This window comes from Ursus americanus, chromosome 10 (assembly GCF_024610735.1).
Source record: "Ursus americanus isolate L20-20 chromosome 10, mUrsAme1.1.p, whole genome shotgun sequence".
NCBI classification, from domain to species: domain Eukaryota; kingdom Metazoa; phylum Chordata; class Mammalia; order Carnivora; family Ursidae; genus Ursus; species Ursus americanus.
The window spans coordinates 9,931,569-9,956,528 of record NC_142136.1 but is presented as its reverse complement, the minus strand read 5'-3'; the positions used below and the strand labels follow the sequence as shown (position 1 = coordinate 9,956,528).

Here is a 24,960-nt window from a genome sequence, read left to right as displayed (position 1 = left end):
GCTTTCTGTCACCTAGTACATCCGCTCTTTATTTCACAGCTGCACGCTCGTAATGATGATATTCCTCGTTGCACACGACACTGTATGAAAATACCACAGGGTAAAAAATGTATTCTAATTCATGGAAGAAATGGTCAAACATCAGGTCCCTATTTCACAGCAATTCTTTTTTTTCCCCTCAGAAAATACGCAAAAAGTAAGTAAGACATGACTCATTTGTTACAAGTCCCATGTTTTCACTGCAAATTCCTAGTCAGGCTTTGGAATTGATGCTTCTCTTCTACTATTCCCATATTCTCTGAGTCACCAAGGTTTTTAGATGTTGGCAGGAGAGCCTGTTCCTATGTCCTCACAGGGTTCTACGTGGCTGGGAAGGAATATAATGCCGAAAGTTGAACCAGGAGTGAGTGTAAACACCGCCCTTAGATCTAGGCATCCATGGCCCCAGCCCGGGGCCCTGTGCTTTGCAAGGCTTCCCAAATCATGATGTGCAAATGGATTTCTTAGGATATTGTTAAAGGCACTTTGTGATTCAGTAGGTCTGGGGTTGGGCCTGAAAACTTGCATTTCTAACAAGTTCCAGGTGCTGCTGATGCTGCTGGTTCACAGATTATACTCTGAGAATGACTGGTTTAGTGACTCCTTCTGTCTCTCCTCCAGACATGCCCTCTCCCCACAGATTGAGCAGTTCATGTGACCCAGGGAACGTGCCAACCCAGAGCCTATTTAACTTCCTCCCAACCACACTCCGAGTATCCGGGACTCCAGAATTCCCTCTCTAGACCACTTTCTGGCCAGTGCACACCCTTCCCTGGTCTGTCCTCCTGATGGCAGATCCTCTCAATGGTGCATACACCCCTGGGTTTAAGGGTTGACAAAGGGTCAACCATTTGGAGGAGGCTTAGCTATGTGGGCTAGCGTGGGGCCCAGGACCCCCTTGGTACAGACGGAAGTTGGGGAAGCAGGAGAAAGGGGGTGGGCTCTGTACAGAGGAACTTCTTTGTCTTCTTCCCTCAGAAGGCAAATGCTGGGGGTAGTCTTATGTCTGTTTGTATAAGTAACAGGAAGAAATCCCATCGTGCTACAACCCATCTGGATATTAAACCACAAACTGCCGCTTGGATGGTTCTAGCTGGTGAGAAACTATGGGATCTAAAGTGCTTAGAGCACAGAAAGAATGTTTTCTACATTTCTTTCATGCACCCCTCTACAACACTCCCCAGGTGACCACACTGTGTAGGAGACAGCGAATGGGGCTCTGAGGTCCCACAGACTTCAGCTGAACCCCCACTGTAACTTCCTACATGAATCTGAGCAAGGCAGTCACTTTTGAGCAAGAGGTCATTCTTTGTCCTTGGTTTCTTGATCTTTATCATGGGAATAAGAATGTTTTCCTATTCTCTTCCACCCCTTCCCCATATCCGCCCTAATTACTCCTCTTCATCGCTCATCCTTTAGCTCAAATGCCACCATCTTGAGGAGTTCAGGCCCCTCCAGCTAATGTGGACGTAACTGCATTCCTCTTTCTCTGCACTTTGTCCTTTTGTATCTGTGTTTTTGATGGATGTCCACTGGCCCCTGGCTTCCAAGAGCAGCGATCAAGTCTCTTGAATTCTCTAGTTGAGTTCTCTCTATCTGGCACACGGCCTGGCTCCTGATAGATGTGTTTGCCAAATGAGTAAATGAATGTGTGGTTATTGTTAAAATTAGAGATAAAATATACTAAGGGATGGGCACAGAGTAGGTGCTTAATCAGTGACACCATAATCAGACATTTTATTTTGTCTCTTCCTACTCTGTTCATGGGGGAGATTGGGGTGAATCTGGGACAACTACAATTTGAACCATCCAAGACAAGAAAAAAATGTGGTGTGATAAACTACTGGCCCAAACAGCCAGGAACATGACATACTTTTTAAAGGCTTAAGAAGTGAAAGATCCATCATTTAAAACAGAGAATAAAAAGTACAAGAAAACGTTGTATTTATCCATTGCGCTTGCCCCCCCCCCCAACTCATACCCCAAGTAGTACACCTTCTTAAAAAGCCTCTGGTGAAAGTAATTCCCCACCCAAGTGCTCACGCTGACGTCACCAGCTGCCCCTTTCCCCTTCACATCTAGGGGACTACTTTATCTGTTTCTTTAATATCAACCAGCCCAAATATTCTCTTGTCAAATATTTGTGGGGCCTGCACTTGAAGAAAGAGACGATTTTCCCAAATCTGTGAACAGGACATTTTTTTTTTAATGTCAAAATAAACCATCTGCTTGTACAACTGTTTCTAATTACTTCCCTGCCTAGAGTCTGCACTTGAGGGGTTTGGTACCAGCACCCCGCCCAGAGCCGTGCCGCTGCCCAATTCCTCGCAGACAGCTCATCAAAGCACTCGGGGCTCCGGGTAGAGGCCCGACCTGCACGCCCTGGTGTCAGTGTGTCCGTCTGCAGGCGGCCTGCGGGTGGCACCTCTCCCTGCCGAGGCCTCCCCCTCCCCCGCACCACGAGCCCCACCCAGCAGGAGCGCAGCTCGCCGCACCGCCCAGGAGCTCAGCATGAGTCCCGCGGGCTTCAAGAACTTCTTGCTGCTGGCGTCCTCCCTTCTCTTCGCGGGGCTGTCAGCTGTTCCTCAGAGCTTCTCGCCCTCTCTGAGGTAAGTTTGGTTTGTTATTCCTTGAGAGGAACCTGCCCTGCTTTGCGTGGCAGGGCTCAAGTTTGCAGGATGACTGCCCTAAGCCAAGAGCAGTTAGAAAGTTGGACCCAGGATAAACTGTTTTCAACCTGTTCCGATTCCTTTCCTTCTATGTGCCCTGTGTGTTGCTTCGTGTTTGTCCTTTTACTTTTCCTTCGGAAAATTACCGCGAATACATATAAATATATAATTTCCTCCTATTTTAATACCTACCAGGAGAAACTAATGCCATGAGACTAAGGTAATCCTATGTGTACCTGGGTGTGCTCATACCCTGTAAGGCAGAGTTATTTCACAGGGTCTGTATTACATTATTGTATTGCATTTTGAACGAGACTTTGAGACACATAACAAGAGCTAAACTTTTTAAAAGTATAGTTTATAAGCACGCTCAATGCAACTGAAAAAATTATGCCCTAGACTCTTCTAACATATAGAATTCTTCCTACATATTCATCTCTTCTTTTTCATAAAACGGCTGTCCCTGGCCATCAGCTAGCAATGGGACTTTTTAAAGAGTACTGAAAAGTCAGCCAAATGTCATACTTTGCATTCATTTGCATTTAATCTAAATGTGCATATAAGATTCAGTGGCAAGCCACCAAGAGGCAGGGCTGGATCACCTCTGTCCACCTGGAAGGCTGTTCTATTCCTCGTTGTGCAGGTCACCTCTCAGACATTTTGGGTCATGGCCATTTTTCTTGTGGTGGTCCATGGGTGGCTCCCAGAGAAATGTGGAACCGCAAACTTCCTTCCTGTGAAGCTGAACGTCGCCATACGGGTGGGCACTGGGGGAAAAGGGGGCTCAGAGTAAATGGGGCAGTGCGTCCTCTTGACCGTGGTGACCCTGCTGTGGTTTGTCGCCCTTGCAGAAGCGGGACTGGAGCCGCGTGCAGGCTGTCCCGGGCTGAGTCGGAGCGCCGGTGCCGGGCGCCCGGGCAGCCCCCAGGGGGCGCTCTGTGCCACGGCCGCGGCCGGTGCGACTGCGGGGTCTGCATTTGTCACGTGAACGAGCCCGGCGTGTACTTCGGGCCCCTGTGCGAGTGCCACGAGTGGGTGTGCGAGACCTACGACGGGAGAACCTGCGCAGGTAAGGGGCAGCCGGCGCACCGCGGGCTCGGGGGGCGCACTCCCCGCGGGCGTTTCTGCCACTTCCCGGGGAGAGCCCTCTGGGAAGTGACTACCCTCGCGCAGGTCTTCCTAATGCTCCTCCACTCTGGAATCACGTGTTGCAATACTTTCCTCCGCCCAAGGGTCCAAACTTAAGTGGAAATAATATTGGTAAGATTCATTCGCTTCATTATAACTTTGCTTATTACAGACTAAACCTCCCAACTTCCTCACAAAGGGAGTGAATCTGGTGGGCTCCTTTGCTCCAATCAGGAATGTTAATCATATTTGCAGAACATAAGCCTGTGTGTGTGGTTTTTTTTGTTTTTGTTTTTGTTTTGTTTTTTTTTTTTACCAAGGAAAAGCAGGAGAATATTATCTTCCCAAATTCCAGGGGGGGCAGGTTGCGTCTTTGAACTCTGATTGCCTTCTTAGGATGTAGTTCACGGATAGAAGTGCGTATCAGAAAGTGATAAGGAAGAAATAAGCAGATCCGTACTTACTTAGAAACCATTGCTTTTGTATTGATTTAGCTGCTTGAGTTTTGCAGCTGCAGTGAAACTTGGTATTTTGTAAGGCTGGAGTAAAAATAAATTCATTTCTCTTGTGCATTTTTAAGGAGTGATTCAGGTTGTGATATTGGAATGGGTCAAGAGATTTCTTTGTAGAGAACACCCCTCGTTTATACCAGTTTCACAGGAACATGCCATTTACCTAAGGCCAGAACTTCAGTTGGGTCACTGTGAATGATAGAGGCGCTTGGTTAGTAAAAAGACAACACCATGGGTTCCAACCAGGGTTTGGCAAATTTGTGTGTGTGCATTGGGGGGGGGGGGACCACAACTTATTTTACCCACGATGTCGTTCAGAATAAGAGTCCAACACTAGCAGAGGTAAAGAATGAGTTTATAGCAAAATGGTGTTTTCTTGGCACCTGGGCCCAGAAATGCGTAGTGAGAGTATTTAACATACACACTGCGTGGCAGGGGAAAGTAGTCATGTCAGGGATTTGGAGGGGCACCAGGGCTTCTCTGTGGTTTGTTTACCCTGTAAAGGCTGGGGCTCAACCCTTTAAAAATACTGAATGCCACAGCTCGTAATTTTAATGTTGTCCATCCCACAGGCTGCAGGATTATTAAGGGCAGCCCTTTGGAATGAAAGCTAAGTATTGTCTAATATTTCCTTCCCAATTTGACTGTTACCTGGCTTCTCTGGCTTGTACTGCCTCTGGCAAGGTCTCTTCAATATCACGAGTTCTGAACGCATTTTTTTCAAGGTGTTTTTGAATCGTTCGTTCATTGGAAAAGTAAGAGGTAAGGCGGAGTCTTCAGCTGGTGAAAGTAGGTATGGGCGCCATTGGATAAAAGTTCCCCGTTGACGAAGCACATCTGGGTCCTTCACTGTAAAGTTCTGCAGAGAGAAAGCTATATGGCCTATCACGTTCTGGTTGATCTCCCAGGAAAAGTGATTGTTGTTTACCCCTAACATCTTAGTCACTGCATTCTTTCCTCCCTGATACAAATGCAGCACTGAGTCATGCATGGTTTTGTTTGCATATGTCCACATTCCCGTGGAAGGCAAAATGCTTCTCTGTATTTCAAGGCTGAATGAAATAATGGTGTTCATTTTCCATTCTCCTCTTTGTGACTGATGGCCGCCGAGGCCTGCTCTACCGGGCCCGGTGCAGGCCCTGCCCCTGCAAATGCTCTGGGGACATTGGCCAGGCCAGTGAGATCTTTACACACAGCATGTCAGTGGGCTGCCTCGCCAACTTGCTTACTTGTTCTGCACTTCAATTCCGTCTTCAAGAAGAGGTTCCTATGTTGTAGTTAGTAAGATAGAAACAGCAAGTTGTCTTTTATGTTTTTATGTGCACCTGGGCCTTTACCTCTGTGGTGCTTTCTAGAAATAGAGTAACTTTCAGAGACAATGGTTAGTAAAAGGACAACACCATGGGTTCCAACCAGGGTTTGGCAAATTTGTGTGGCAAATTTCCTCTTTGAGGAAAACGAAATCCTTCTCTGAGAGTGTATCATAGAGTGGTGAATACTCTGGGCTCTGGGGGAAAGTTTCCAGGAGTTCAAATCCCAGCCCCACCACTTAACAGCTGTGTGAACTCGGGCAATTACTTAAACTTTCTGAGCCTTGATTTCTTCATCTGTAAAATGGGAATAACAACAATACCTACCTTACAGGATTGTTGTGAGCTTTGACACATGTAAAACACTTAGAATAGTGTTTTGCACAAAATGTTCAATACATATAAATATGTGTATAGGCATATAACATAATACTATAACAGTGATGCACAAAGGTGAGCTAGTCTGGCCAGATGGATGGATGGATGGATGGATAGCCTGGCTTTGTATTTGTTGGACATTTGACGCAGTGAGAGCAATTTAGTTGTCTTAATGTAGCCTGGGCCTGTTATCGATCCAAAGCTCAAAAGGTCGAGCGAGGATAGCTATTTTGGCGTAGCCTCAGAGCAGCTGTATTAGATACACCATGCCCTTTTAAAGTTAAGTCCGTTGGGATTCTTATACTGTGAATCATAAGAAAGATACTTACTTTAGTTTGAGCCTAAAAGTGATTACGTTTATATTAATGTATAACTAATGTACAATCCAGTATCCACTTGCTCATGGCACATGAATCTTCCTTGGACTCTATAGTGTAAAGGTCTGGCCCAGAGATTATTCCTGTGTGGTGGGTGGTCAAATGAGAAGTAAACTAGTTTGGGTGGAATATTTCTTTGAGAAGAGTAAAATGTTTGGTTTCATAAAAACAGACTTTCAGCTAATATTTCAAGGCATCCCTGAATAACTCCTTGAACAGGGTGATTATGCTTAAATAAAATATTGTGTTTTTTCAAAATCTTTTCTAATCTCTTTTGAAATATATCACTTAAAAGAGTTTCAGTTTTAGTGACTAGGAAGAGCTAATTGAATTGACCTTAGCAAATACTCGTGAGGAGCTGTATGTTTACTAGACCTTCTGCTGTTGAAGGCGATATAAAGATGAGGAAACTGTAACAACTTCCCATTGAGGGGGGAGATGAAAATACCAAATACTTATACTGCAATGCAGAATATCACTCCTGCAAATTTCTATGAGAGTTTCATTGAGGCAGGAGTTAAATACTGTAGTTAAAGTTCTTGAGAAAGAGGTGGCCTTTGACATAAATCTTTGTGCATGGGAGGTTTTTAGTCTAAAACGTGGACTTTTGGAATTCTGAGGGAAGAAAAGTCCAAGCGGTGGTTTAGAGGCAGAAAGGCATGTGGTGGGTGTGTTTGGGGACCAGTGAAGTATTCTAGGTTTGGCTTGGCTGGATCTTAGGGCTGTGGGGAAAGTAGTCACAGCTGGACACGCTGTTGAGAGCTCTGAACCTGAATGTGAAGTCTGTGCTTATCGGAGCCATGAAGGGGTTTGAACGTGGGAGCTTTGGTTAGTACTGTGACTCATGAAAAGTAACGGGGTAGAGTGCTGGAGGGCAGGGCAGGTTGGGATAGACACTAGATGGTGAAGAGCTCAGTTTAGAGACTACTTCAATTCTAGCCCGAGAGAGAGAGAAAGATAGAACAATGATGAATTTTAAAGACTGTTGAAAGTACAATCAACCTGCTTTAGAACCCAAGGATGAGTGAGATGGTCAATCAGTGACTGGGCGTATGAGAGATGGACTAAGAGTCGGGAGAAAGAAACAGATAACTCCTAATCAATGGCTAAGACTCTTTACTAAAAAAAAAATGCTTATTTTTAATCTGAAATTGCTATAAAATGAAGAATTATCACTAGCAGAATGAGTCTGGGCTTGACTGGCCGTGGATCTAGGACTAGATGGATCATGTCTGAACTGTTAACTTGGGTTCAGTTGTGTGTATCCTTAACCTTGAGCCAGTCATCTGATTTCTCTGAAACTTAGATTCTTTTTTTTGGAACATCTTTATGGATATAAAGAACCTGCATTGTATTATTCAGAATAATTTTTGTGTTTATGTATAAATATATTTAGCATCCATATAATTATGCACTTATACATTTATTCAGACTATGTGTAAAACATCCTTATAAACATAAATTTATGTACATAAACACACACAATATAAAAATAATTAAAATACAGGGAAACACCCCTAATATATAAATATTAACAGTTTTTTTCTTGCAGATATTTCTGACTTTTACACCGCTAAATAAATAGTACGAGAAGTGCACGTGATTATTCAAGAGAACCGGACTTTCTGGCTCTTTATAGTCTGTCTTAGGACTGATGTGCTTTTCCTCACAGTTGCATTTTTCTTGAATAGTTGAGTAATTCCCTCCAAGCCTATTTTGCAGAATCACTCTTTGGTTTTTCCTTCCGTAGTTATTTTCCATTTTCCACCTTCTCCTCCTTCCTTCAAACCATATTCTATCTTACTTGCCCCCTCCTTTAACTCTGTCCAGCTCCCCTTGGTACTTCCCATTCCTGCTTCTTCTTTATACCCCCTCCACGTCCCTGCATGGGGCGCCAAGCACGTAAGAGCATCGTCTGTTCTTTAACACCGCATCTAATAAACGATTGCGTTGAACAGACAGACTCTAGTTTCCACATCGCTTCCATTATGTGCTTTCATCATGGCCTTAACATGTCCATAGTTTTGGAGAACACACTCAGGAGTTCCCCACCACTAACTCACCTACTTCATGCAGGCCTCTTTTTTTGTGTGAGTTCTACTCTCTTAGGTTTATCCATTTTGGATAAATGTATCCTGTCTTACCTCAAGTGACATATAACAATGAAAGATTTTCATCTTCACTTTCTCTCAACTGTACTGCTTTATCTGGACCCAGTACTCTGCCATTCTGCTGTAGAGACTGAGAGACCTTGTGCTTGGAGTGCGTCATCCCCACGCCTTGATAATCTAAACAAGCATATTTATAACATTAGGGTGTTTAGATCAAATAGTGTCAATGTGAGAAGTTCAGCGGTTATTTTTCAAGTAGAATTTCCCCAGAAAGAGAGGGGAACGTATGGGAGCAAATTTTTTTATGTTACAGATTTTAGATTTGCGAAGTAAAAATCCCCTTCATAGGGTTCTCAGAAGTCTTCCATATATTTTGAGAGATGATGCTAACACTGACATCCCATGTCTCTTGCTCAGCCTGCTGGACCTGCTCAGCCCTCTGGGCCTCAGACATAGGTTGGGAAATCTGACCTTTGAAAGAGTACTGTGATTAGATTGGCTTCAACTGGCAATCCAGAATAATCTTTCCATTTCAAGATCTATAGTCTTACATTGGCGAGTTCCCTTTGCCATGTAAGCTATTTCCATGTTCCAGGAACAAGGATGTGGACATCTCTGGAGGCCCTAAGTCTTCCTACCACATCCATCCTTCTGTGAAGAGCAGGAGGAATGCTATGGTGTAGGAATGGCAAGAGAGAGCAGTTCCAACCCCCATTAGTACCTGGCTGTTCTTACACTTCATCTAGGATGCAAGTACTGAGTGTTTTCCTTCCTTCCAGAGCTCATCTTCATGACCTAATTTCCCTGTCCCCAGTCTTTCCCACACCACTGCTGATAAGGAACACCAGGCTTCTGGTCCAGACCATGAAGAGTGACTGATAGCCCAGCAGTTGACTATGTTCAGTGCCTGACATTATCACTTGCCAACTCCGGAGCTCTAGGCAAGTTACTCAAACGTTTGCCGCTCCTGTTTCCTTATTTATGAAATGGGGGTAATAATATTATCAATGGGGATAATAATTATGCTAAGGCACATGAGTGATTAGTGAGTCACTGGAGTTATATGCTTACTTATGCAAGAGGTCTCTCTTCTACCCTAGCTTGATACTTGGTCCTAAGATATTAACTCCGTAAGAGTTATAACGCACATTGTATCTTCCTCTGGGTTTGAGCCTGTGTTTGCTTTTCCTCCTTTGACAATCAGTGAATTTTTGGAACTATCTCCCTTCAGACAACATGCCTGCTCCATAGTGTCAGGGCTGGTGAGTGTTCAGCCCTGGCCATCTCAAGCCTGAGACTCACTGGGTCATATTCCAGCTTGCTGGATGTCTAAGATTCTAATCCTACTTTCTGTCTTTGTCTCAGGAACTTGACTTTTGTGTTCTTGTCCCTGAAATCTTCACTCTGATTTATGGTTCTAGAGCCATGCTCTAAATAGTGTGTGAATAGTCTTTGACTCTGGAATTTTTAGTCATTTTCTTTACTGGAAACCCTAAGATTTCTGCACATTTACAGAGTTTACACTCAGAGTTTACAATCAGCAGCTTTGCTGCTGCTGATTCTTACCTCCACTGAGATGTCTGTGTTTCCTGGCTCTTCCTTCTTCTGCTCTGAAGCTTTGATCTCAAGTGGGTTGATCCCAGAACCCACACCTACAACTTACAAAAATGGGAAAAGCAATGCAATACAAAATAAAATCAAAACAACTCACCTTTGCAGAGTTTTTGAGTATTTGGTAAACATTACTGAACGTTCTAGAGACACTGAAGATGGGGTAGTTTAATCACAGATGTATAAACAACTTAAGACTGGATAGTAATCATTCTGGTTCTTTAAACTCCCAGTTTTTTCAACCACTCCTCCTTCTTAGAGCTAAGTGTGGACATGTGATGAAGTTCTGGTTCAAGAGTTGCAAGTGGAGGTGTTGTAGGCGAACTCAAAGGGAGCTGACTTGCAAGGAGCTATTTGTTTTGCCCATCCACCCTTTTTCCTGCCTAGAATGTACCTACTTCAGCAGCCCCTTTGGATCAAGAGATGAACATGGCGGCCACCTATGAGGATGGCTCACCCAGAGGACAGGAATCTGGGCTTTCGGAGAGGCCGCAGAGCTGCCACACCAGTTCTGGATTGCCTGCCTCTGGATTGCTTTTGCACATAAAAATAATAAACTTTTGTTTAAGCCCCTGTCATTTGGGGGTTTTCTAGCAGCTAAATATAACCCTATCTGAAGCAACGGTTTTATTCAAAAAATTCAAGCCTATTAAAACAGGACAGGAGTAGCTTTTGGATAGGGGTTGAGAGCTTGAACTCGTGACAGATAGGCCTGGGTTCCCCACGGCTTTACCTGCTCCTTGCGCTCCAGCAGTTTTGGTAAGTTCTGTAAGACTCAGTTTTGTTCATCTCTAAAATGGGATATAATTAACACTCTGGGGAGAGTTATTGCAAAATTTAAGTGAGAAATACACATGAAGCAGCTAATAAAATAGCTGACATAACGGTCACTTTAAATGGGAGTTGTTATTACCATTATTAACCTAGAATCTCTGAGGGGATTATGCGAAGGCAACGGGGAATGTCTTTGCTTTAAGTGTGTTTACTAGTAATAGAGTGACCAGTGATGGATACGTATTCTCTGTACCTATTTATATATTCAGCATGTACTGCGTTTTTGCCTAGCCATTTTTATGGGGTATTATTTCTATGAGAAGATGTAATTTTTCAAAATCTGGCTGCTAGAAATTAAATTACCAGAGAGAACAGAAACATTGTTTATGTCTTTAAATATTTTTTGAAAAATTTCATTTATTTATCGGTATTTAAAGTGTAAAACATCACACATATCCACTACAAAACCTCAAACAATACATAAACGCATGGATAAATGTCAGTACAGTGGGGCTGCATTTTATGCAGAGGAGAGATTCTGCATCAGCACAAAATCAGACATTTGAAGTTTAAACGTTACCCTGACAAATCTCCAGGGGAGGCTGTGTGTTCAAGTTCATGATGCCATCTCTCAGTCGAGTGCGGTAACACTAGTCAACGAGTGTTCGCTCCATGGCTGTCTCGGTGTTTACTCCATTTTCGGTTTTTGGCTGGATCTGAGAGGAGGAGTAGCTGGATTGTTGTTTTGGGGCCCCTCCGCTCACTAGGAGACACACAGCAAGAACATCAGCCCATGGAAGTTCCATCTCGTTCACACTCCCTCTTCGCCCCCACTTGGGGCTTCCACTCACTGAATGGAATGACAGACTCTCTACACTGTTTAAATGATTATTCCACCTTCCTTTATTGACAAGCATTTACCGTCAGTCCCTAAGCACATATAATTGAATTCAGGTCAGTTAAATCTGTGTACGCTGTGACTCCTCTTCAGTCCGGTCTTAGCATAACCCCTGGGGTGAATCAATATTAAACGTAGGGTGTATACGTGCCTCTTTCCCCATGGTTATGGACACACGTGTGTTGTAAACATGTGAACACACACTCTCCCAGGTCTGTTTCTTTCCCTCTTTTGCTCTTTTCCCCTTAAGAATATATCACAGCTCTCATTCTAGCTTAATAATATATACGATTAAGAATTTTAATAGGTGTATGATGTCCTATAGTAGGGATATATTGCTTTATTAAATGATTTGCCTACTAGTGAACATTCTGGTTCTTCTGTTTTATGTTATTGTTGTTTTATTTTTTTGGTGTACGAGGACTTGAAGCAGTATTTTCAAACTCCAGTTTAAAATTGTGCACAGACCTTTGTACACGTATGTGCACACGGCTCTGTAGCTCCCTCGTTCTTGCGTGGACACATAGACATTTCCACTACGAGTGAGCTGGGTCCCCAGGTGGGCGTGGGGTTGTCAGCCAACAGAACTGTTAATAAAAGTGTCTTCATACGTTGCTGATCTTGGGAAAAGGAAACTTCAAATCAGGTGGAACTGGGAGATCTGAACGCTTTGTCCTTAGGGAAATTTAGATTCCAAGCCTGGTGTGGGATTCAAGGTCAGGAGTCACATCTGAGGAGGAGGAGAAATATGGTACAGCAGAGACTGAGAATACCAGGGTGATTTACCGGGGCATTTTTAGGCCCCTGCATGGGTAAATTCTCAAGCTATTTTCCATTAACTCTTAAATTGATAAAGATAGAGAGCTGCGAGGAGGTTGCAAATCTCATTTTCTTTGGAAAAGAGTGCTTTGTCTTTTCAAGGATCACATTTCCTGGCAAATAAGAAACTATATTTTGTAATAGAACTCATTCTTCTGTCTATTCTTACTTAAGGCTGGGTAGAAGAATGATGGCTTTATAAAGGGAAAAGAAACATAAGACCTTTATAAGGATGCTCACTGGCTTGACCTTGTGTCACCTCAGTCCTCACTTATACCATAAGACAAGTTTCTCTGCCAAGAGCCCTGTCATCCTAATTGTATATAGTCACTAGTTCAAGCATCGAATTATTCCAAGTGAATAGTTATCCACTCTAGTTTTCTGTTTTACTGTTTTATCTGGATACTTCCTGGGGAAAGGCAGGCCAAAAAACTTTTTTTTTTTTTTAAAGAGGTCATTGAGTTTTGATATTGCTTAGAAACTTCTCTTATGGCTAGGCCTTAACTGTAAATCATGATTTAGTCAATGGGAGAGTGTAAGGAGCCAAAATCAGAAAATCAAAACATGGTAAATGTATTTCCTTATTGGCCATCACTGCTCTCTCAAAGCTATCATTTTCTGCTGTGCAAAATAGTTAGACAAAACTAGTTATTTTTCTCAACAAAATGACTTGGCCACTTAAGCCTTTTCCTCTCCAAAATACAAAAAGCAAGTTACAGATTTTTTTTTTTTTGCTTTCTTGTTCAACATCATTAGTTATATAAGCTCCAAGAGTCATCTTGACATGAAATAATTCATTTGTTTTAAGAAGGAAAATATTTGATTCTAGCTGTGTCCTGGATAGACTTCAATTGCTTGCTTGGATGGATTTGAGCTTTAAAATTAATGCTGTGTTAGTAATACACGAGAATAATGGGAAAATATCTATTTCTATTTGAGTATGCTTTGCTGGAAAATATTTTTGTACATATGAATTCATTCAATTCTCATATAACTTTTAAGAGGTAGTCAAAATTGTTATTCTCCAGCTATCATATTAAGGAACGCTGAGAAAAATTTGCCCCCCCAAATCAGTAGGAGGCTTCTCCTTAAGCAGATTAAAGTTCTCCTGAAACCACATATTTAGGGGAAATATTTTCATGAACTTGGAGTCCTGAAATACCATAATTTTGAAGGACCTCATTTTTGTATTTAAAAATATATCTTCTGTTGATTTTTTTCTTCGAAGAGCAGATTTTCACTCTCATTTCTGCCTTATGCTAGAGATAACGCACCTAAAAGCTCCGATACTGGGCAGAAGAACACTTTATTCATTTAATATCAAAAGAAGTCCGGGTAGCAGAAAGCATTGGGACTAACTGTTGTACCAACAAAGCATATCTCTCAGCTCTAATTGATGTTCTAGAGTGATTGTATTTAGCACCAACTCTTATCAAAATAGGATTCTCCAGAGTTAACAAGGGGAGAAACCTTTCTATCACCTTTGATTTCCCTGGTCTGTAACAGTGAAAGAAAATGTAGGCTGGAGAGTTGAATAATATTTGTTACTTTCCTGGACATTAACTAGCATGATTTTGGCTACTAAGAGTAAATCACATTTCAGGGCACCTAGGTGGCTAAGTACGTTGTGTCCGACTCTTGATTTCGGCTCGGGTCATGATCTTAGGGTCATAGGATCGAGCCCCGTATGGGGCTCTGCACTTGGTGGGGAGTCTGTTTGCGATTCTCTCTCCCTCTCCCTCTGTCCCTCCTCCCGTCTCGTGTTCACTTTCTCAAATAAGCAAATCCATCTTTAAAAAAAAAAGAATAAATCACATTTGAGATTATCTTTTGCTCTTATAAAATTATTCATAATATGAAATCCAGACTTTCAAATAACATGCAATTTTTAATATATGTACAACCTTTTTGAGAACAAACCGGTAGGAGTTAGCAGAAATGCACAGTGAGGGAAGACAAGTGTCTATAGAAAAGTGAACAGTTTTGACTGGAGCATCACAAGGGTGTACTTTACTTTTCGGAGGTGGGTATGTCACTCATCAATCTGCCTAAGATTCTTGAAGTTCTGTTTCTATATTTCATCCCTGCTAATACGCTAGATGTAGAATTTTAAGACTGAGGAGTGGCAATGCACTGATCTGTTAATAATATAGTCTGTATTGAAGTTAGTAATCTTTCCTTTGGGAAAGCTAAGTGAGCAGGTTTGGATAGGATGGAAATGCAGAGGCACACTGCTCTGGAAAGTGCCTGAAAATTGGAATTAGAACAAAACAAATTATTCTTTCTCCACTATTGTTACTTATTGTGTGACCTTGTGTAAGTCTTGACTTCTCTGAGCTTCAGTTAAGTTAAATTCAATGAGCATTTATTAAACATCTCCAAAAAGATGACTCGCAGAGGACAGGCAATGGTAACTGGGCGATTGGAGCCATCAGAAAGCAGCAGGTGCTGAATCCAGTGTCCTCTGTTTCAGGAAAGGGGTGGAAAGATTTTCATTTCAGACAGTTGACTGCTACAGAAAGACGTCTTATGACCTTCAGCGTACCTTGAAAGCTTTACTTTCTGAGAATTTTAAGAACTCTCCCTCTCATAAACTGTTATTTAATGAGTGCCCAATGCCTACGATACCTGCATGATATTGTAACACGGGCATTAACGTTCTATAGAGTAGACTTGGCGTTTGTTAAATTCCCAACCCCTATCGGTACATAGGCTATTAAAATACAGTAAAAGAATATTTGTGCACATCTTGAAATATACCCCCAAAATAAATATCAAAAGCCATATCAAAACCATAATCATCAAATCAAAAGCCATGACAGCCTCTGCTGCCCTCTGTGTGGAACAGAACTAGTCACACTAGCGAGAGAACTGAGCATGAGTGAGAAGAATCACTGGGGAATGGTGTGTATGGGGTTATTTGGAGGAAATAATGGCGGTTTGGAAAACAATTCCTTTCTAAAAGGGCAACATTATATGGGATAAACTTTTTATGGAAAAGATCTGTTGAATTGTAATAATGGATCTCATAGTGTTGTGGAATCGAGATAAGGTAATGATAACACAGTTACTATTTATTTAGGATTTGCTATATGTCTCTTGTGTTATATTCTCATAGGAAACCTACTGGGTGGGTCATCTTGCCATTCTAAAGGCAAAGAGTTGAGCCTGAGGAAAGTTAAATGGAATGTTTAGGATCATATTTGTCCGACACCAGAAGCTGTGGCATCAGTTACTTGCGTTGACTTCACCATTTAGTGCGGTGCCACCAGATAACAGGTGCCCAAGAATATTTAGATTTCTTTTCAGTGATTTCCAATGAGTGTATGCGGTATTAATCCGTAATAACCAAGTGTTTTTCCAAATGTGAAACTGTGAGAGGCAGAACAGTGAGGATATTGAAGGAGAAGGACCCTCTAGGTTCAAAAATTGGCTCTACGCATTATGAACTACATCATCTTGGGCAGTTGATAAACTTCCCCACGCCTCTGTTTCCTCCTCTCCTCGTGTTATTGTGAGAGTCAAGACTCAGGAAAATCCCTGGCTTATCGTAATCGCTCATCAGCAGCTCCTCTTACTGTTGTTATTGATCTTATTATCAGGCCATTCCCACATCACTGCAATTATATTACGCACTCCTCAAGGGCAACAGTGCATTTTCTCTAATATTGTCTCTTAGGATGTTACTGTTATTGCTGTAAGAATGCTGTATTACGAACCACCCCAGAATTCAGGGGCCTTCCAGAAAATACCAAAACCAATCTTTTTCGCCCCTCCCTCTTGGGTGTGTAGTTCAACTATGACTCAAGTGGGCAAGGCTAGATTCCAGGGTGTGGGCTGAGCTCCACGTCATTCTCGTGCTGTTGGGGCATGCTTTTGTCATGGTGGGTCAAGGGAGCACTAGAGCATAAGAGGAAATACTTGGTGTTCCTGGAGGCCTTGAGTCACCTGCACATTATGTCCACATACTGTTATACTGTTGGGCAAAAGGAGTGACATGGTCAAGCCCCGTCTCTATGCTCCGCCTTCTCCTGGTCGCTGTAAGGTGACATGGTGGGAGGGGATTCAGCTATTGACAGCAATTATTCTATCAGCCACAAGATTTAACATAGGTATTCCAATGTCGTGGCTTCTCGGTGAAATTAGCTGATTGATGTGATTATAAATATCTGATATTTAAATTTAATTTGGAGGTAAATATGTTTCGGTTTTAAAAGTAAGCATATTAATTATACAGTAAATTATATTGATTTTTCTGAAGGGGTAAGAAAATTAAAAAGAGAAGAGCAAAAATATACCCAGAAGCTAATCTCTAATGAGGGAATTCATGTGAATTCCCTAAATATAGACTAATGTCCTGTGAGTCAAAAGGGAAGTGTTTCTTTCCTCTGTACTTAAATATACCCAATCTGTCATTTTACGACATCTTTCAGCAGGTCTTTGCATAAATGCATGCTCCAGATGCTATAAAACACAGTGGTTTTATGAAAACCAGAATATTGCTGTATGTCATGAGGCAGGTTAATAGTTGTCTGGTTTCATATGCACACTTAGTAAGCCACTTATCTACTTTTTGATGAATTACTCGCTTTAATCTTCATATGTTTTCTACTTTAAAAGAATGTTTTATGTAGAATAACGTGTTTGGTTACTTGAATAAATTGTTTTTCGAATTTGTCTTTTGAGAACTTTAGAAGAGCAGTGGAGTCAGTCAGCATACTCAGTATTATTCAGATTTCTGTTTTTCAGATTTTTAACAACAATTGAATTCATTTATTGAAGAAGAAAAGAGAATATAAACAGTTTTAGATCATATGAGCTGTCCCACAACCATTGATTGGTCGGTCAACCATTGTAAACTGACAGCACTGTTAGGTAGGTGATTAACTTAATGGAGAATGTATTTCCTGTTTCAAATGAGGAACTATAGGTCCTTTAGGGACTAATTTTTTGTAAACTTTGATTTTGAAATTCAAAATACTTACAGTTTTATTAGAAGTCCTTATGAGTATAAATATCTTCGACAAAAATATGTGTGTAATTATTAGAAAGTGTACCCATATAAATTAGTCACTATCTTTAAGAGTTGAAACTCTGGGGGTGCCTGGTTGGCTCAGTTAGGCAAGCTTCTGACTCTTGATATCAGCTCAGGTCATGATCTCAAGGTCATGAGATCAAGCCCCTTATCAGGCCCCACATTCAGTATGGATTCTGCTTGACATTCTCTCTCTTCTTCTCCTTGTGTCACTCTCCCCCCAAACAAATAAATAAATAAAATCTTTAAAAGAAAAGAATTGACACTCTGAAAGTGGACTGCTTTCTCATATATAAAGATCCAAGAATTTATATGTAGAGATGTAAAGCAGAAGATGTACATATTGGTGTTGTATGTGTATAATTATTATGTCATTTTTATATTCAATTACCAGGTATGTTTTAAGCAAGTACTATGAATTAGACTCTGCATTGGTCGCTGTAGGGGCTATAAAGATGGAAAGATATGAGTCTTTTTCTTAGGAAATGGAGTGGTAGGTTTGAAATACAGGATAATCCTGTATTAAAGAGGTGCAAAGTGCTGGGCATATGAAGAGTTTGAGCTGTTTTGAAAATAAGGAAGGTGTTAACTAATGGTATGGGTGGACTGGGATTCCAGCCAGAGGGAGGAAATGAGCAAAATCGGAAGGTGAACGTCATGGACACTAGTCTTGCTCGCTTAGGTCAATGGGTGCTTTCAGAGGCGTTATCAGGGAGAAGTCTGCAGAGATCATTGGTAGCAGCTCATAGGGAGCCTTTCAATACCAAAAAAAGACTGTGGACAACCCTTGGCAGGTAACCGTGGGCAGATATTGGCTTTTCCAGATGGAAATATCAGGGACATTGATCTTATGATAAATGAAAAGACAAAAATCTTTAAATGGAGAGAACAATGAGAAAGCTACTTTAATAGCCAGTGGTGAAACCTAAGAATACTCTGAATTATGGTGGTGACCACAGAAAGCAAAAGGGGAAGGAAGGAGGATGCTAGGTAGATTGATAGGATGGAATTGGCAGGAGGAGGGACGGAATTGATGGTGGAGCTGGGGAGGTAGGGGCAAGACTTATTCGGTAAATGTAAACTGTTGTGGTCATATTGGTTTCCAAATATTCTAAGTCCTGCAACCTTCCCCCCCCCCCCACCTCCCCCAGAGACACCGGGGCCTCTTCCTAATTGGAAATGAAGGGATTAAGTCTCGGTTTACCAGAGAACTCCTGCTCTGCTTTGGTGCTCAGCACTGGTACTTCTTCCTCATTCCTGGATAAATACTTCAAATATCTGCCATCTGGGAGAGTAGCAGGGGCTGTGTCGGGGCCATCCATAGGAAACTGAGAAGCAATGTTTTTGAGGGCAAAAGGAGCCGGAACACTTGTTTGTAAAACAGCCATCCAAAGGTGTCCAGTGGTGGCCAAAGGCTACATCAACTCCCAAAGATTGCAGTCTATCCCATAATGAATGGGTGCTAAGACCCAGAAGACTAGAAATTTAATGACTCCTGCACAAATTACCACATCCAGATAAGTTTCTAGTTGCTTAAATACGTATTTTTATTTTGGGGTGCCTAGGACACTTTGACTCATTAGACATAGATAACCATTTCTCATTAGGATTGCAAAAATGAATGAGAAATGAAACGATGGGTAGTATGTTAAACAAATACTAGTTGCAACTCATAAGTATAGTGTTTTTACTATATCCAAAGTAAAATCAGATCTGTCTTGGTAGTTATATTTATTATGTAAAAATAGCTTCAATTTAAGTTCATCAAAATAAAATTCCATGTGAAAATATCAGAAACTTTCTGTTATTCAGAAAAGAAATCTAAGTATTAGTTTTTGTGTACCTCTAATATTTGATTACAAGATGCTATGAAATTTCATTTTAGCATAGAATAAAGTAGGTAAAACCCTTAAATATGTTATGAGATGTATGTTATTCTGTGTGTTATGTTATTGCCTCTGAGTTGCCTTCATATGCATCTAATGTATAAACTCTAAGATGGAGTAATTCAGGCTTATTTAGGGAGCAGGTGTCTTTCAGATACTCATAGACGTATCAGGTAGGACATCTTTTTGGGGTCCAAGTAATAGAAAACCCAATCCAAACATGCTTAAGAAAAAAAATTACAATTATATGCAACTTAAATGAAATACTTAGGACAGTGTTTCTCAAAGAATGTTCTTTTTATTTTTTTAAAAGATTTTATTTATTTGAGTGAGAGAGAAAGATCCTGAGCACATGAGCTGGGGGAGGGGCAGAGGGAGAAGCAGGCTCCCCGCTGAGCAGGGAGCCAGATATGGGGCTCGATTCCAGGACCCTGGGATCATGACCTGAGCCAAAGGCAGATGCTTAACTGACTGAGCCACCCAGGGTCCCCTCAAAGTGTGTTCTTGAGCCAGCATCAACTGGGTACTTGTTAGAAATGCAAATTCAGAGTGCCTCCCCACCCCCTTCCCAGTTTGCTGAATCAGAAACTCTCACTGTGAGGCTCAGCCATCTCTCTGCTTTAGCAAGCCCTCTGGGTTGTTTTGACACATAGTAAAATTTGAGAAAAAGTAGTCTAGAACTAAGTCTATCTTCAGGTGTAACTCATCTTAGGGCTCAAAAGGTGCCACCAGGATCTACGTGTGGGCTCTGCCTCCCCTGGAATAGCCCCATTTCCAGGCTTCCCATGGTGGCCAAGACAGCGTTAGCTGCCCATCATCACAACACCCTGGCCAGTAGACAAGAGACATGATTTCACCTTGAACTGAGTCTTTAGTACTGGATAGAAATCTGGATGGTAAATACATGGGTCCATATAGATAATATATATTTTATTTTCTTCAGATTTCTTTAAAAGAGATAGAGGGAGAGGCATGTGATTGCAAAGAAGACCAAAGGAAAGGGGGCAGGGGAAGAGACATTGGAGAAAAGCAGATTGGGTGGCTGGGATAATAGAGACTATGTGAGAAATGAGAGGTAATGGTAAATAGTGCAACATGGGCTTTAATATTTTAAAAGTCTAGACCCCTTGCAGCTTTAAAACTTCGTAAGCTATTTAAGATCGTATTTAATATTATAAAATAATAATAATGGTAATCATTCATGCTAATTGCTATTCTCTCTGGCTCTGTTACTATTCATTTATTTAATCAATACATGTTTAACACTGTAAGGGACAAAAGTACAAAGCCGGTGTGCCACATTTTACTTGGGTTCATTTTAACACAAAAATAGTCATTCTGCAGATTTCAAGTGTCACCTGTTTTTGTTTATTTTTAATGCTTTCTAAATTGCCTCCACCAAATGGGGAAGAATATATATATATATATAAATATGTAAAGAACTACCTAAATACATCCTTAGGGTCACTATTCATAATAAAATATTCTTTATGATGTCTTTTCATAATATCTCTCGCTTCAGGGTACTCCCAGTGATTTTGATAACCCGTCTTGTTTTTTGTGACTACATCTTTAATAGATAAAACGTGCAAGTTTAGCACATTACCTGAACACATTAAATTTCATAAGAGCAATGTGTAGTTAGAGCTCCAGGGCAGGTGTTGTGATCCTGTCAAATTGCTCAAGCTAATTTCGAGCCATGTCAGGTCAGTTGCTGGGAAACGTTTGAGGAGCACAGGAAATTATTTGGAGCCTGTTGATAACAGCTTGTCCTTATACTGTGACCTAAAATAATACCAAACCTGCCACATTACCAAACTCTTGCTAAAATAGAGGGCCTGAATGGGCAGTTTGCACCAACATCATTAAAAAAGAGGAAATTAGAAAGATTTAAAAATATGCTTGCAATTGTTGAAAAGTTGGCAGAGAAAATATAAAGTTGGCAATTATAATTGTTTGCAAAAAAATTCTTTTAAAAATATATGTGATGTGTAGTTAAATTATTTCAGTTGTGTTTTCCAAGTTTGGCTGACCCTAATGATTACCCACAGTGTTTTTCTGTCATCAGTTCCTAAACCCTTCTTCTGGAGAAGTGCATTTCATAGACGTTCTGTTGAACCCAGTGTACCAGGTAATCGTCATGCTCAGACAAAACACTGGCCCAAAGTAAGGAATTTGTATACTTTTCAAGGAAATGAATGTGGGGAACTTATAGAAACATATCCAATCTCAGCTTACACATTTTATTTCCTTCTTGTTCATTCAGGTCGGAAGGAAGGCTTAACCTCGCTAACTCAGATGGTGCCTAGAAAGACGGATGGTTAACTAGGTTCATGTTCAGTGTGCACTTGGCACGGGAGGGGCTGCATACAACCACGTGGAAAGGCTGAGACCACAGGGGTGGTGATAATTGAAATCTTAGGGTTTTGAGGAGGAAATCAAGTGGGCCTTGGCTGGGATAGGAGAGGGGATACTGAGGAGGAAATTGAGTGGGGGGCCCCAGGAAATGGAGATATTGACATTTGGATTACACAAGCCATGCCTTTCAAACCAGGGAGCCAGCCCTTGCATTGGCATGCTGGAGAGGATGAAATTACAGATGAGGCTGGAGTGAAATGAGCGAGAGCTTTCTGTATTAGAAGGCATGGTCTTTTCAGAGCAAACTGCTCATTCTTTTTGTGTCATTTTAAAGGCAGTAGAATTCTTAGCTTGATAGACATTCCACAGACTCTACATCTTGACTTAAAAGAGTGAATGGCATTTCAGAGTTCATTCCTTTAAGTTGGGAGGGGCAGAGGGAGAGGGGGAGAGAGACTCTCGAGCAGACTCCGAGCTGAGCACAGAGCCTGACGTGGAGCTCCATCTCACAACCCTGGGATCGCGACCTGAGCCGGAATCAAGAGTCTGACGCTCAACTGACTGAGCCACCCAGACGCCCCTAGGTTATAGACTTTGTACAGGAAGACTTAAGGTCTTCACTCTACCTTGTAAGATCTGCGTCAGGATGTAAAAGCTTCTAAACCCGCCCGACAGCATTCCTTGTCTTTAAGCTAAGAATAGGACATTGAAGGCGCTATTCGTTGAGCAGATACTGTGTGCCCAGACGTTATGCTGGGTATCCTAGATATTGTTAACACAATTCCCACGGCAGACTTTTGAGATAAGCGTTGCTATGTTCTGACAACAGCGATAACAATGTTTCTTCCTTACAGGATTTTGGGCAATAATTAATGACACTAAGCAAACAAAAAAAATCATGTTCCAAAGTAGGGATCAAATTCTTACTTCTTTTGAGACGTAAACTATATATAGCTTTAAGATGACAGGGTTCCCCCCCCAACTTCCACCCATTAAATTTGTATGGAACCGTTCCTCATCTATTAACACATGGCATATATATTTCAATATATTGCACATGCTTTGGCATGTGACTTGGGAAGACCAGATGGTGTAGTTGAATATTCACGGGCTTCAGGGTTAGAAAAATACTGAATACATAGGATCTTGCCTACCTTGGCTTGGCTGTACAACACTGAGCAGGTTATTTTACTCCTTCTAAGCCTGTTTCTCGTGGGAAGAATGGAAATCATCTCACAGTGTCCTTACGAAGACTCAGTGAAATAATGTAGGGTGACCCATCACGGGGATTAACAAACATTGGATAATATTTTTAATGAAATATACTTGAACGACAGCATGCAGCATAATTGTTTGTAAATGCCAGTCCTTGGCATCTGTTGCAGAAAGATTAGTTTTCTGAAAAGTGTGAGTGGAAATCATGTTAGAGCAGTAGACTTTTCAGGGATATCTGGTAAGATCCATTTTGAACAAAGTTAGTGAACTTCTGTTTTATTCTTTTCACACTAAAGGGGGAAAAAAAAGCCTGAATGTAGGGATGAGGTCAGTGGCATCAAAGGACAGTGAAATACTGAAGCACACGGATAAAATAACATTCAGTTTGTCTGACTCTGGTGAAAAAATAGAAACCAGTCAGAGGTGGACTAAAAGGTCTTGGTGTGTGGATTGCTAGCTTTTAGAACAAGTGGAAAACAAATGTTTTCATTTCAGATTTTGTCTCAAGCCCTTATTTGCAGTGATGGGAGCATTTGATAAAGGAAATGTGTTTCATTCAATTTAGTTAGCATTTTGCCATGGATTGAAAGTTTGTGTCCCCTTGAAATTCATGTTCAAACCCTAACACCCAGTACGATGGTGTTGGGAGATGGGTCTACGGAAGGTGAGTAGATCATGAGAGTAGATCTCCCATGATGGGTTTGTGCCCTTATGAGAAGGGGACGAGACACTGGAACTGCCTTTCTCCGTTATGTGAGGATATGGTGACAAGGCAGCTATTTCCAAGCCGGGAAGAGAGCCCTCCCCAAGAGACAAAGCTCCGAGCCGCTGATCTGGGACCTCCCAGCCTCCAAACTGTGAGAGAAATTTCTGTTGTGTAAGCCGCCCAGCCCAGTATTTTGTTATAGTAGCCCAGGCTGACTAAGACACACTTAAGGAGCTGCTGTTACAGAGTCCCCTTAAGCAAGAAGGAGCAGCCCAAGCCTGAAGCCCGGGAAGCCGAGACCCATTAAAATAAGGCCGTACACAGAGGGGTGAGTAATTTACTGTTCATGCCCAGGGCAAGACACCATTCATTCTGGCTGGGACGATCCTACAGGAGTACCCTTTGAGCAGGGCTTGAAGAGTGCGAGGGATTTGTGTCTCTGGGGTGTGATAGCTTCAGTGGGGTAGGAACTTGTAAATGGTGCAGAGAAGAGGCACATAAATGTATTGACCAAAGATGACAAACCTAAGAACATAGGCCAAGTCGAACGCAATAGCTTTGGTTCTGTTTCTCTTCTTGCTTCAGATTTTAGTCTGACAGATTTGCCAAGAAAGGGAACAGAGTTTCTTGGTCATTAGAGAAAGCATCATTGAATAACGTGTTTTTCTGTGGATAACCTGGGAATTCCTTAGTGTTCCCGGCCTCAGCATTGCCCCAAAGCCTAAGACATTTTATTGACATTTAATAAAGACCTTTAAAGTTTCTTTTCACACTGGCTTCGTTGTTAATAAGTGCTGTAGAAGCGTATTGCAGGTGTAGGATTTTTCTTGGTTTCTGGCCGAAGAGTCTTTGGAATGATTTTTTTTTAAGGTTCTAAAGACTTTTTTGCTCAATCATTTGTTTTTTTAAAGATTTTATTTGTTTGTTTGTTTGTTTATTTATTTATTTATTTGAGAGAGAGAGTGAGAGAGAGGGAGCATGAGCAGGGGGAAAGGAAGAGGAAGAAGCATACCCTCTGCTGAGCAGGGAGCCTGATGCGGGCTCAATCCCAGAACTCCAGGATCGTGACCTGAGCCGAAGGCAGATGCTTAAATGACTGAGCCACCCAGGTGCTCCTTGCTCAGTCATTTGTAT

At 41.6% G+C, this 24,960-nt stretch overlaps 1 protein-coding gene across 1 annotated transcript in view; it reads left to right on the top strand.

The window, feature by feature from the left end:
- The window catches only part of ITGBL1 (integrin subunit beta like 1), a 204,818-nt gene that overhangs the window by 318 nt on the left and 179,540 nt on the right, over positions 1-24,960 (top strand). The window contains exons 3-4 of the mRNA XM_045812767.2: positions 2,303-2,648; positions 3,560-3,777. Coding sequence (XP_045668723.1) covers positions 2,551-2,648; positions 3,560-3,777 — 316 coding nt within the window. The 5' untranslated portion in view covers positions 2,303-2,550. The remainder of the gene's footprint in view (positions 1-2,302; positions 2,649-3,559; positions 3,778-24,960) is intronic.